The following is a 13,261-nucleotide window of genomic DNA, read 5'->3' as shown; positions in this document are numbered from 1 at the left end:
CAGAGGCTGCAGTGTCTTCTGTGACCTAGATTTGCAAGCCCCACACGGGCCTGCTGTGATTCCGTGTGGGAGGGGACAACACAAAGGCGTGGACCCCAGGAGGCAAGGCCCACCAAGGCCCATCATGGGGGCTGGCTACTACACTGCCTTAGAAGTTTCTTTCAGGGGTGCCTGGGTGGCTCAGTCGGTTAAGCATCCAACTCCAGCCTGGGTCATGATCTCACAGTTCATGAGCTCGAGCCCCGAATCAGGCTCTATGCCGACAGCTCAGAGCCTGAAGCCTGGTTCAGATTCTGTGTCCCCCCCCTCTCTCTGCCCCTCCCCTGCTCATGCTCTGTCTCTCTCTGTCTCTCAAAAATAAAAACTTAAAAAAAAATTTTTTTAAGAAGTTTGAAGATTAAATGAGCATTTCCTAAGCTGTGCCCCTAGAATCCCTGTTTTCTACTCAAAGTGCAGCTTCCTAAACCCTGCCCCAACCTACTGACCCAGGAGCCAGGGCCCAGGAATCTGCATTTTAAGACCTACCCCCAGGTGACTAGGCCATCATAGGTGTCAGTAAATGGGAGGCAGTTCTACTTATTTCATTTTGTTGGCCCCACCGGTGTGCCAGGCTCCAGGAAAGATGCTGGTGAAACAGAAGAGCATAGGTGCACAGAACGAGCGTTCACTGGGCGTCTTGGCATAGGCTGGAACACTTGGGTTGAGAGGGATTTTGAGCCACTTAAAGATGTGCAAACAGTTTTTTGGGAAGATCCAGAGGAAACCCTGTGAAATCAGCCGGGCTTTGGACCGCTCCACCGTCTCTCTCTAAGGCTGCCTCACACCCAATTTAGTCTCTTCCCCCCAACTCAAAGTTCCCGGGACCTGGCCCGGCTCAGCTTGTGTCTGAGGACCAATTCCTGCCCAGGCAACCACAGGGAGGGAAGATTCAGGGGAGGCGGTGATTGGCATCTCAGAGCCACGCCCTGGGGGGCACACCAGCCGCAGACCTGGTCCCTGCTGTCCAGGAGCTACGGCCTGAAGGCCCGGGTGCCCTGCCCTGGGCGCTTGACCCCACGACCAGAGAAACCATAACAACAGTTCCCTCGGACCATGGAGGGAGTGCAGTGGCAGCGGCCACGGCACCCAAGTGCCTCCAGAGCTGCTCCGGGTTGGACAGCCAGACAGCAGCTGCACTGCCCCCAGCTGCGCTGGGCGGGGCTGAGGCGGCTCTGACCCTCTGTCGGGAGTGGGCAACTGTTCCGAGGCCCTGAGTTCAAAGCAGTTCATGGGCCCACCGTTTAAAGCGTCTTCATTAGAAAAAAAATTTGGAGCTGGGCTTAAGCAGTTTATCTTTTTATGTATTTATTTATTTATTTATTTATTTATTTATTTTGAGAGTGTGTGTGTGCAAGCAGGAGGGGGAGAGAGGGAGACAGAGAGAGAACGAATCTTAAGCAGAGGCTTCATGCTCGTCACAGAGCTGGACTCGGGGCTCAGTCTCACAAATGGAGAGATCGTGACCTGAGCCAAAATCAAGAGTTGGATGCTTAGCCGACTGAGCCACCCAGGCTCCCCAAGCAGTGTTTCATTTTACTGCTGCTGAAGGGTTTCTATTTAGATGCCAAGATTTTAGAAATTTCAGTATTTGTTCGCTCAGAAGGGATGGAAGGCTTCCAGGGAAAGGAGGTCACGGGAAATACCACTCCTGCACTAACCTTCACCCCACTGTGCTGACAGTAGCCCTATGTTGGGTCACCTAGAGCCACACTCCTTAGAGGGGACAGCTGAAGTCACTCAAGCTTACCTGCTAGGAAGCCTCTGGCTGCAGATAACAAAAAAGTTTCCCTCAAAGCTCAGCATAATACCCTCTAGTTCCATCCATGTTGTTGCCAATGGCAAGATTTCATTCTTTTTTATTGCCAAGTAGTATTCCATCGTATATATACGCCACATCTTTATCCATTTGTCAGTCAATGGACATTTGGGCTTTTTCCATACTTTGGCTATTGTTGATAGCGCTGCTATAAACATTGAGGGGCATGTGCCCCCTTCGAATCAGCATTTTTGTAGCCTTTGGATAAATACCTGGTACTGCAATTGCTGGGTCATATGGTAGTTCTATTTTTAATTTTTTGAGGAATTTCCATAGTGGCTCATAGTTTTCCAGAGTGGCTGCACCAGCTTGCATTGCCACCAACAATGCAAAAGAGATCCTCTTCCTCCGCATCCTCGCCAACATCTGTTGTCGCCTGAGTCGTTAATGTTAGCCATTCTGACAGGGGTGAGGAGGTATCGCATTGTGGTTTCGATTTGTATTTCTCTCATGAGGGATGTTGAGCATCTTTTCATGCGTGTGTTAGCCATCTGGCTGTCTTCTTTGGAAAAGGGTCTATTCATGTCTTCTGCCCATTTCTTCACTGGATTATTTGTTTTTTGGGTGTTGAGTTTGATAGGTTCTTTATAGATTTCGGACACTAACCCTTTATCTGATATGTCATTTACAAATCTCTTCTCCCATTCTGTCAATTGCCTTTTAGTTTTGCTGATTGTTTCCTTTGCTGTGCAGAAGCTTTTTATCTTGATGAGGTCCCAATAGCTCTTGTTTTTATTTCCCTTGCCTCCAGAGACGCGTCTAGTAAGAAGTTGCTGTGACCGAGGTCAAAGAGGTTGCTGCCTGTTTTCTCCTCTAGGATTTTGATGGCTTCCTGTCTCACACTTAGGTCTTCCGTCCATTTTGAATTTATTCATCCTTCTCCATGTCACTGTCCAGTTTTCCCAGTACTATTTGCTGAAGAGACTGTCTTTTTTCCATTGGATATTCTCTTCCTGTTTTGTTGAAGATTAGTTGGCCGTACAGTTGTGGGTCCATTTCTGGGTTCTCTATTCTTTTCCGTTGATCTGTGTGTCTGTTTTTGTGCCAGTACCATACTGTCTTCGTGATTACAGCTTTGTGATACAGCTTGAAGTACGGAATTGTGAAAAACAACTTTGGTTTTCTTTTTCAACATTACTTTGGTTATTCAGGGTCTTTTCTGGTTCCATACAAATTTTAGGATTGTTTGTTCTAGCTCTGTGAATAATGCTGGTGTTACCTTGATAGGGATTGCATTGAATGCGTAGATTACTTTGGGTAGTATTGACATTCTTCCTATCCAGGAGCATGGAATACTCTTCCATTTTTTGTGTGTGTCTTCTTCAATTTCTTTCATAAGCTTTCTCTAGTTTTCAGTGTACAGATTTTTTACCTCTTTGGTTAGCTTTATTTAGGTATCTTATGGTTTTAGCAGCTAAAGTTTAGCTGATCCCCGAAAGTTCAATGGGAGCAGTACAACTAACCATTTAGGGTGGATGGATATGGGCAACCGACCTATAACTTCCAGCCTGATCACCCTCCTTGAGGTTCTCACCCCTACCCTAAGTGGCTTCTCAGAATATTTCCGCTGCATATATAACAGTATCCCCCACAAGGACTGAGGACAATTTCCTCTACTTTGTCATGCTTCTGGGATGTTTTAGTCATCCTTAGACCATGTGCCCCAAACATGCCCCGTCGGTCAAGAGGACACACTGACATATAATCAGGCGGGTGCCCAACACTTAGGTATTGACTGTCTCCCCTCCCCCTTTCAGTTGCTTGCAAGGAAACATTCCAGCCCTAAAAAGCCTAGCAGATGAGGGCACTCTTGTGACCCTCCCTCTTGGGGCTCTCTCCTGCTATTTCCCCATCCTATACCCCAGGCCCTGCAGAGGTTGTGGTCACAAACACCACAGATGGCACCCTGACTCAGCTTGTGTGGGGAACCACTTCCCCAGCTCCCATGTCAGCTGTGGTCCCAGGAGAGGTGGGAGTAATTACTCAGCATACACAGAATGCTCACAGTGGCCTGATTCCCTGACCTTGATAGCTTTCATTTCTTATTCTTGAACTTGTCCTGTGGACCAAGGACTATAGGTTGCTCATCCTAAGCCACATTTTCCTAAATGTGCACGATTTTTCCAGGCTGGCAAGGGAGACATGTGACTCGGGTTCTGAATCCACGTTAGAGGACCTAGGGCCTAGTCCATCATGCTGGGTGACCTTGGGCCAGCCCCTTCCCATCTGTGAATCCCCCATTAGCCCAGCAGACAGGCTCCATGAGTCTAAGATACATAGCATGAGCACCACTACCGTGCTCATAGCAGACATCACTAATCAATTACAGAATCTTTCCCCCTGAGCTAGCATTGGTTCCGGAATTCCCGGCACTCCAGGCCCCCGGGCAGGCACCACGAACTGACCAGTGAGCAGAGGCAGGTTCTGACTCTTCCGTTTGCCATCCCTGATGCCCCTCCCAACTGTCAGACCTTCAGCCCACTTGACTTTTAAATCCTCACCTTTCCCTCTGCCTTCTCTCCTCTCGGAAAAGGAACTTTACAACTCCCATCCCCCCTCAAATTCTAGGATTCGAGAGGTTTACATCCCTGCTCTGACACTTTTCAGCTATGTGAACTTAGCAGCTTTCTTAACCTGAGTCTCAGTTTCCTCATCTGTAAATGGAGTTGGTATCTGCCATAACAGGTTGAGAATGTGCCTGGCAGGTATCGGGCATGGGGCACTCAGCACACACTAGTCACTTCTTTTGTGGGGCCTACTGTACCAGGCAAATCAATCAAAGATTTTGATGGGGAAAAAGGACACAATCAGCCATTACTTGACAACTTTTTATTTCAGCCTTTACATCCTCCTTCCAGGCTGCCAGATATCTCTGTCCCCACCCAACTACGGAGGCAGCCTGACCCCATCCTGTGCTTTTTTTTGGGGGGGGGGGGTAGGCATTGTACCTTTATAGAGCTTGTACACCTGCACCAGGATTGGGGTCAACACCTCACCCCACCAGCTGGGTCTGGCCAGGACATGGGCTCTGGGCAGCTCGTGACCTCTGTAGAGACCCAGAATCTATGAACAAGAGCAGCCATCCCCCACCTCCACTACTCAGGACTCAGGGAGGAGGAGATGGGAGTGTACAAAGACCCCAGAGGCACCTGTCAGGAGAGCAGGACTTGCTGGGGAGAAGGTAGAGAACCTGGTGAGATTCTTGAGGTGCCTTTGTCTCCAACCAAGGCTCCTGGCCCTCTTCCTGGGGCCAGTGCCAACTGCCCCCCACCCCCAGCCAAGCCCAGAGCTGGGGCACCCCATCCCTTCCAACTAGCCAACAAGAAACAAAAGCAGCAAAGACGCCAAGCTCCATTGCTAGGGAAGAAAACCACCCTAAGTATTAAAAATTAAATTAAAACTGAAGCCCCAGTCAACTGAGCCAGCAGTGAGCTGGTGATTGCAGACACAGACAGCCCCCTTTCTTCCCCAAGCTCCAGGGTCTCCAAAGACAGCAGGAAAGGGCCTCAGGGCCAAGTCTGTCTGTACCCAAGAGAGACCGTCTGGGGAAATACAGGTTGGGGCATATGTGTCCTCAGGTGGTCCCCATTGTGGGGTACTGAGGACTGTAAACATAACCCAGCTTGAAGGCCGGGGGGTGTCCCAGCCCCCCCGAGATTCTCCCTGGATGAAGAATGGCCACTGTGGTGAGTACGGTGAAACAGCAGTCGGCCTTGAAGCAAATCAAGACCTGGTCTCCCCATCAGAATATCGGGGGTGGAGGTGGGCTGGGGCTGTCACGGAGCGAGGGGGTTCCAGAAGCCAAACACAGCTCGGCAGCTGTTTCTTTGCTGTACCAGATCAGCACCCGGGCCTTTTCTGGGTGCTGAGTCAGCTCACAGCCACCCCTCCCCGGGGAAGCCTGCTGGAAAGTCAGTTCAGGCCCCGGCTGCCTAGCCCAGGACTGGACAAGGTCAGGTGAGCTGAGAGGCCCCACCCCAGGCTCCGGCTCCAGGAGAAGCCGATGAAGGATGTGATTAAGGAGTGTCAGGAGGGCATGTGAGAACCGCCACAGGGACACAGACCTGGCCCAAGCCACAGGGCAGCTACTGCGCCAGGAGTACCTTCTCAAGGCCTGGCTGACGCCCAGGGTAAAGTCCGGCCGGGCCCCACTCCAAGCCAAGAGCCCTTGGGACTGGGCAATCTCACCATACGCGTCTCGCAATAAAACCTGCGCCTGTGCCACCTTCTGCAACTGCTGCCGGAGACGGCCAGGCGGCCTGGAGCAAAAGGAGGTCAAACCCAGGTGTGGGGTGGCACAGCCAAGGCTCTCTCTGTCCACGTCGTGGTCCAGTCAGGAGCCGCCGGGCCCAAGGCAGACGCAGGCATCGCCTTTCAGGCCACAGATCCTCATGTAGTCCCAGTCACCCCAGCGGGGGCCCGTTACCAGCAAGAGGCCTGGGCCGGGTGACTCCGGCGCGGCCTGGGGCTAGAGTTCCCCCGAAACCAGCCGTGGGGCTTCAGGAGGCTCCCCCAGGCCCTGGATCCTCCGTGGAATTGGGCGCGTGGCCCGTGCGGAGTCACACCAGCCCTAAAGCAGCCCTCAGAACCCAGCGTCTTGTCAGAGCAGAGTCCCGGAGAGCGGGGCCACCGGATTTCCCTCGGGACCAGGCCTCCCGGTCTCTCTCCGGGCAGGGCCTGTGAGGCTGGGGCCCGCGTCTGGGGTCCGTCCAGAAACAGGCCCCCCACTCGGGCGACCTCAGGGCTGGGCCCGGCTCCTGAGCCACTGGCTCCTCAGCGCCCTCACCTCCTGCCCATACCACTCGTGTAGCCGGGCAAAGGAGGCCGCGTGGAGGGGCCCGTTGGGCGCCGAGGCCCGCCGCCGGGGGGGCAGGGGCGGGGGCACGGGGCCAGGCCGCGCGCCGGCGGGGGGCTCGGCGCTCCACACGGCACAGCCGTTCTCCTTGGGCGGGAGCGCGCGGGGCCGGCGCGGGGGCAGCGGGCAGTCCCCCGCCCGCACGGCCGCCAGCTGCTGCTCCAGCTCGCGCACCACGAGCCGCAGGTAGTCGAAGCTGGCCCGCGACAGCGCCTTCACCCAGCCCTCCATGGCGGCCTGGCTCTCGGCGGCCAGCACGTAGGTGCGGGCCCGGGCGCCCGCGAAGCGCACGGCGAAGGCGAACTCCTCGGCGGCCTCCACCAGCTCCACCGTGCAGCCCTCCAGGATGATGACGCCCACGGGCTCGCGGCTGGCCGCGTCCTCGAAGTAGAAGAGCATGTTGCCGCGCAGCACGAACCAGCGGCGGTGGTAGGCCGCGTGCCGGCCGCCCTTCTTGTACAGGAAGCCCGCGTTGTCCACCGGGGCGTCGCAGGTGGCGTAGAAGGCCAGGCTGCGCTCGTTCAGCTTCATGGCGGCGGGGGCCGGGGCCTGTCCCCAACCAGCACAGCGGTTACTCACGCGGCCGGCCGCCGCCACCGGGTCACCCGGTGCCTCCCCCCCCGCGCCCGCGGCCTGGCTGCCACCCTCCACGCCCCTCTTGCCCCTCTTGCGCAGGCGAGGACGCTGAGGCTCCCCGGGCAGAGGCGGCCTGCCCCGGCTCACACAGCTCTTCAGGAGCAGAGCCAGGGCCCAAACCCTGACCGGGCCCAGAGGCCGCCTCCAAAAGAATACTGTGGATGACTAGCGCATGCCAGGCGTTTTACAGATATTAACTCATTTAATCTCGCAGCAAACCTCAGCTGGCAGGGACTAGCATCACCCCTGTTTGACCGATGGGGGAACAAAGGACAGAGAGGTTCGTCACTAGCAGAAGGGCACAAAGCAAGTTGGGCGGAACTGAAATTCAAACCCAGGCCTCGTCAGGCTGTTTTCATCATCCCCTGAAACCAGACCGGCTGTCTCTCTGTGGTCCCTTTCAGGTCCCAGCTCTGCTTCCATAACTCAGCTTTGACTTGCCTGGCCATGAAATGGGGATATGAACGGAACCTATTTCAGAGGGCTGCAGAGACTCCATTCATCAGACATTTATTAAGCACCTACTATGTGCCAGGTACTGTTCCAGGCACTAGGAATAGAGCAGTAACAAGATCACTGCCCTTGTGGTACTGACATGCTGGGGGCAGGTGAGGAGGGCAGACAATTAACCAACAGGTGAAATGTCTGCCAGATGGTCTTCAGTGCTGTAGAAAATACATTGCAGGGAAGGGGCCAGGGTTTTAGGGACAAAAGGAATGTTTGATTTTAATGAGAGTCAGGAGAGTACTGAAAAGTAACATCTGAGCAGAGACCTGAAGAAGGTGAGGGACATACCAGGTTGAGGGAACAGCAAGTGCAAAGGCCCTGAGGTAGGAACCTGCTGCTGTGCGTGAGGAACAGCCAGGAGGCCGGTGAGGCCAAAGCAGAGTGAGGAAAGGAAGAGGCAGAAAATGCTGTTATGAAATGATCCAGGTAAAGGGGACAGGGCTTGGCCCACACTTACAGGGAGGGGATGGGGAGAGCATCGTGTACTCACTTAAAGCAGAGGACTCTAATTCTATACATTTGGCCCAGTGATTTTTATCTACTTCCCTGAAAGAGTACATGATGGGGGCAACATTGGCCAGACAGGACTTATTGGGAGGTGGACTGTAGGCCCCCAATGTGGCCATACCTTCCCTGGGGGTTTTCCATGGCCACTTCATTGGGGCTTCTGTATAGGACAGTAGCTATATTTTTCAAGAGACAGAGCATGTAAAGTCCCTGGATTGCAGAAGGTGCTCAATTAACATTCATTCCCCAGCCGGGGTGTTGCCTTACTCAGGGCTTGGAGGAATGAGGTATGGCTGGTGACTCTCCTGGGAGCATCTGGCCGTAGTGGGGCCAAGCCAGGCAATCAGAGCAGAGGGGGGCAATTGCTTCCAACTGAATCCACCTCATCTAACTTGCGTGGGCAGTCAAGGAAGGCTTCCTGGAAGAGGCAACACAAGCTATGACTGACCTAGCAGCAGGGCCAAGGCCAGAGGCCCTGAAGGCTCAGGGTGTTTAATCCCTGCTCTGCCTACCTGACAGACTGCAGACACAGGCTGCCCTGCTCTAAGCCTCAGTTTCCCTCTCTGCAAAACAGGACTCATGCATTCTCCCCAACACCCCAACAACTCCATGTGGACCCTGGCTCCATTTCTCACAGGAACCATCCACCCTACTTGCCCCCATCTCCCTCCTACCTCTCAGGCCACCGCTTGCCTCCCTGCCCTCTGCCCAGTCTGGTCTCGGCTTGCTCTTCTCTGGGTTCAAATGTCAGCTCTGTAGTGTCCAGGATGCGTGACCCCGGGCAAGCGTTAAGCTTCTCTGGGCCTTTGTTTCCACATCTGAAAAATGGGATCATAACAGCACCTAAGTCAGGGTGTTGTGACAATGGCACAGTGACTATGTAGAAGGCACAGAGCATGGTGCCCGGCACACAGCACACACTCAGCAGTGGTAGCTGTAGATATTCTTCGCAGCCTTGCCAAATGCTCTCCTCAGCACTCCGTCTCAGCAAATGGCTTTAGTTTCTCCCCTCACTGCCACTCTGCACCCATCAGGCCCAGTTGATTCCCACCCCCCCCCCGCAACCTCTTCCAAATCAGTGGCCTAATCTCTGCCCTCTACCATCTCCCCACTCTAGGTCTCTATTGTCACTCGCCCAGACAGCTGCAGTCACCTCCTGTCTCCCTGCTTCCACACTTGCCCCTTCCCTGTCTGTGTTCTTCAAGGTAAGAGCCAAACTCCCTCCTAGGCCCCTCCCCTGACCCCACTATAATCCATTCCCCACAGAGGGATCCTGTTAAGATAAGTCCAACCACACCCCTCCTCCACTATAAACTCTCCCATGGCTCCCTACTTGTCCCAGTATTAAATTTGGTCCTCCCCATGGCCTCCAAGTTCCCCTCCCCTGCCTCTCTCCCCCTTGCTCATTCAGCTCCAGCCACCTGGCCTCCTTGCTGTTCCTCAAACACAGCAGCCTTTGCCCCTCTGTCTGGACTGCCCTTCTCCTAGCTTCACATGGCTGACTTCTCATCCTTCAGTGTCAGCTTGACCATCACCTCCTCAGGGAAGCGGTCCCTGACCACCCTGTACACATGAGCCCCCCACCCCCATCCCCCGTCACTCTCCTATACGCCAACCTGAAATTACCTGGGTTGTCTTTGCCTGTTCTAGGAGGGCAGAGGGCTTTTTGCCTGGATTCCAGTGCCTGGCATGTAGTTGGTGCTCAAATACCTGTTGAATGAATCAGACGATTATCTTCTGAAACCCCTCAAAAGGGACCTTCTGATCCCTCCCATAAGAAGGGATCTATTCCTCAACCTGCACACATAGATGTGGAAAATGGAGACCGAGAGGTGAAGTAACTTGCCAAAGGCACAATGCTATACCCAGAGTCATATGCTCTAGGCAACCAGCACAAAGGGGCTGATCTTGGGGTCTCCTCACCCCCATTGACAGCCAAGGAAGAGCAATTTACCTGATGCTCAGCAGCCCTCCTCCCGCCACTGCCCAAATGGGGCCAGCCTGGCCCAAGGTCACCAGCCAACCCTTGCCTCCTCCAGCCCAGCTAAAAGCGAGAGGGAAAGAAGCAGCAGGGGTGCGGGCTCTGGCCTCTGGGAGGTTCTGGTCACGCACTTATCTCCTCACACTCATGCTGTTTTCCAGGAAGTTCAGAGTCCGCTATGGGCACTGCTGTTGATTCAACAGCCCATGGCCAGGCAGGAAGCTAGAGGGAGCCTGGCCTCCCTCTGGTTCCAGGGCCAAGCTGTCCCCTCGGCTTAAGACTGTCACTTCACTTTCGCCAGCCTCAGTTTCTTCATCTGCCAAATGGGCTGTGGAGTGGGTCCAATGGGCTAGAACGAGGAACACCCACTGGCAAACTATGGGAAAGGCACCAAAAGCACTGCCTCAGTGAGTCAGGCTGAGCCTCACTTATAAAATGAGAATATTAATATCCATCCCTCTGGGAAGGACTGAATAAATCCTGATGAGCCATTCTGCAAAATGTTTAGCAGGTAGTGAGCATTCAGGAAAGATGCTGTCCAAATGGCAAATAATTAGCTCACGGTCTCCAGGGACACAGCTGACCCAGAACCCAGGACTCTGGGGAAATTGAGGCATGGCAATTTGGCACACAATTCAAGAAGCCAGACCGCAGGTGCTGAGACTGAATCCAGCTGCCACAAGTGTCCCCTAACAGTGGGCATGGGGAACAGGGTGTGGCAGCTACAGGCAGAAAAAACGTGCGGAGAACCCTGAAGGGCGCCTGACCAGCGCTTCCCCGAGCAGGGCCACAGGGACGCCAGGACCCCCGCCCCAGGCTCTAGGCTGCTCCGCTGGTTCTCCAGGTCTGGCACTGTTCCCGGCTGCCCTCTGTCCCTTTGTGTCTGGTGTGTCTCTTAAAGAACATCCAGAGCCCCAGATGAGGTGGTCAACGGCAGAAGGTGGGAGCCAGAGTTCCGCCAGAGGCGGAGGCCCCTTATGGGGCGGGGGATCACCGGCCAAGTTGGGCCCGGGCAGCTGGGATCCCTAATGGGTAAATTACCAGTGACGTGGAATCGCAAATGAGCAGCTGTCCAGCAGAGGTCTCCCCAGACGGCCGGGGGACCCCGAGGCCCACGACGGCCCGAGCCCGGTCCCGCGTCCCCTTGCAGGGCCGCCCGTAGGTCCCCCCACCAGGCCGGCCTTACCTCGCGGAGCAACCTAGGGAGGCGGCGGCGGCAGCGGGACGGGATAAGCGGGGCCAAAGGCGACCCGGCCATGGCCCAGGACCCGCTCGGTGGCGGCGGCGCTTTGTCTCCGGGGCCGCCCGGCCGGCGCAGCCGCGGGAGAGCGCCACTCGGACGGAAGGAGGCGGGGACAGCCGGACTGTCCGCGACCCGCGGGCGCACCCCTTTAACCCTTCCCAACCCACCCTTGCCAGGCCCGCCCCCGCGTTCGTCCCACCCCCGGATTGGCCAGCCCCGGCTCGACACGCCTCCTGGGTTCGGCACGCCCCCGTTGGCACGCCCCCAAACTACTCTTAAAGGGACCGCGACTAGTTCACGAACACTCCCCCTCCCCCCGCCTCCCGCCGTGCCTTATCCCAGAAAAGAGGCCTAGATCCCTGAGATCCCACGCGCTTCCATGGGTAAGGACAGAGGGCGGATTTGCCCGGAAAAAACCTCTGGGGTCTTGGGCGGGACCAGTCGTTGCAGCCCTAGGCCTGGAGTCAGAGCTCCTCCCTGGCTAGCGTTGCTAGGTTTCGCAAATTTAACTCCCTGCTAAATCTGACAAACAACTATGCTGAAAATTTGTAATTTATTTTAAAAATCTGAATACAGCACATTTTGGACGTTTTGACAAAGTCAGTAGAGGACTGTATTATATGCATAGGGCACCTGGCAACCCTACCCCTTGCCCCATTGAAGAGGGAAAGTTCACTGAATTGAGTTGGAAAGGCGTGAATTCAAGTCCCCCTGAGTCATTTATTTAATCACTGTGGGCCTTTGAGAAGTCACTTCACTTCTGTAGGCCTGTTTCCTCAACTGTAAAATAAAGACATTCATTGTATGTAAAATTCATGGCACACAGTAGGTGCTCTCCGCAAACAGGAATTGCTATTATTTTTGTTCCACACAAAATAATACAGTTCTGCCTCCCTGGACCTTTGTTTATTTCCTGCTCTTGCTGCCCCCTCCTCACCACCCTCCAGGCCTCAGTCATTGTCCAGTCCTGGCCTGAGGACAGGAGAAGAAACAGGACAGACCAGGATCATTTATTCATTCTATAGCCTCTTACTAAGCGCCTACTGTGTGCCAGTCACTGTTCCTGAATCAGCCAACAAATGAGTTCTGGAAATGATTTGCACCTGGAAGATAATCAGCCACAGCAGTGGGGTAGAAAGAATGAGAGTGAGGTTTTAGACCTCAGAGAAAGTCAGAGAAAGTCTGACTGAGGAGCAGAGACCTGAATGAAGTGAGGGAGACCATTATCCCAGGCAAAGGAAACAGCCAAGTGCAAAGGCCTGAGATGGGACCATCCCAAGCCTGTTTGAAGCACAGAGAGCCGGCCAATTGGGGCTGGAATCAAGTGAGCAAGTGGAAGAATGGTAGGAAATGAGGTCAGAGAGTATTGGTAAAGCCCGGCTGCTTAGGGCCTTGTGGATCATAAGAAAGATTTATTTTGAGAAGCGTGGGGAGCCATGGGAGGGTTTTGAGAACATAAGAGTAACATTGTCTGTCTTAGGTTCAATATGGTCCCTGGCTGCTATGAGGCGGATGCAGTGATTGTAGGGAGCAAGGGTAGAGGCCAGGAGACCAGGGAGGATGCTATTTTGGTCGTCTAAGCAAGTGATGGTGGTGGCTTAGAGCAAAGCAGAGGCAGTGGAAGTGGAGAGGAGTGGTTGAATTCTGGAGCTTACCTGATAGTAAAACCGGCACAGA

The 13,261-nt window shown here is 54.4% G+C and overlaps 1 protein-coding gene across 9 annotated transcripts in view; it reads right to left on the bottom strand.

Annotated features, from left to right (window-relative positions):
* PHETA1 (PH domain containing endocytic trafficking adaptor 1) overlaps window positions 1-11,713 on the bottom strand; it is a 30,225-nt gene extending 18,512 nt beyond the window's left edge. For 2 of the 9 annotated variants that reach the window (XR_005781112.1, XR_005781111.1), the window contains exons 1-4: window positions 11,528-11,711; window positions 9,987-10,070; window positions 9,035-9,178; window positions 6,642-7,259 (exon numbers count right to left, since the gene is read on the bottom strand). Coding sequence is in view for 4 of the 9 variants with exons in the window: in XM_040443885.1 (XP_040299819.1) it covers window positions 6,594-7,241 (648 nt within the window). In the remaining 5 variants the exon portion in view is untranslated. The other 7 variants (XM_040443885.1, XM_040443887.1, XM_040443884.1 and 4 more) reach the window with 7 other exon arrangements.
* Between the last annotated feature and the right edge of the window lie 1,548 nt (window positions 11,714-13,261).

This window comes from Herpailurus yagouaroundi, unplaced genomic scaffold, assembly GCF_014898765.1.
Source record: "Herpailurus yagouaroundi ecotype Mexico unplaced genomic scaffold, PumYag 191, whole genome shotgun sequence".
Lineage (NCBI taxonomy): Eukaryota > Metazoa > Chordata > Mammalia > Carnivora > Felidae > Herpailurus > Herpailurus yagouaroundi.
The sequence above is the reverse complement of the archived record's forward strand: the minus strand, read 5'-3'. Positions and strand labels throughout refer to the sequence as shown.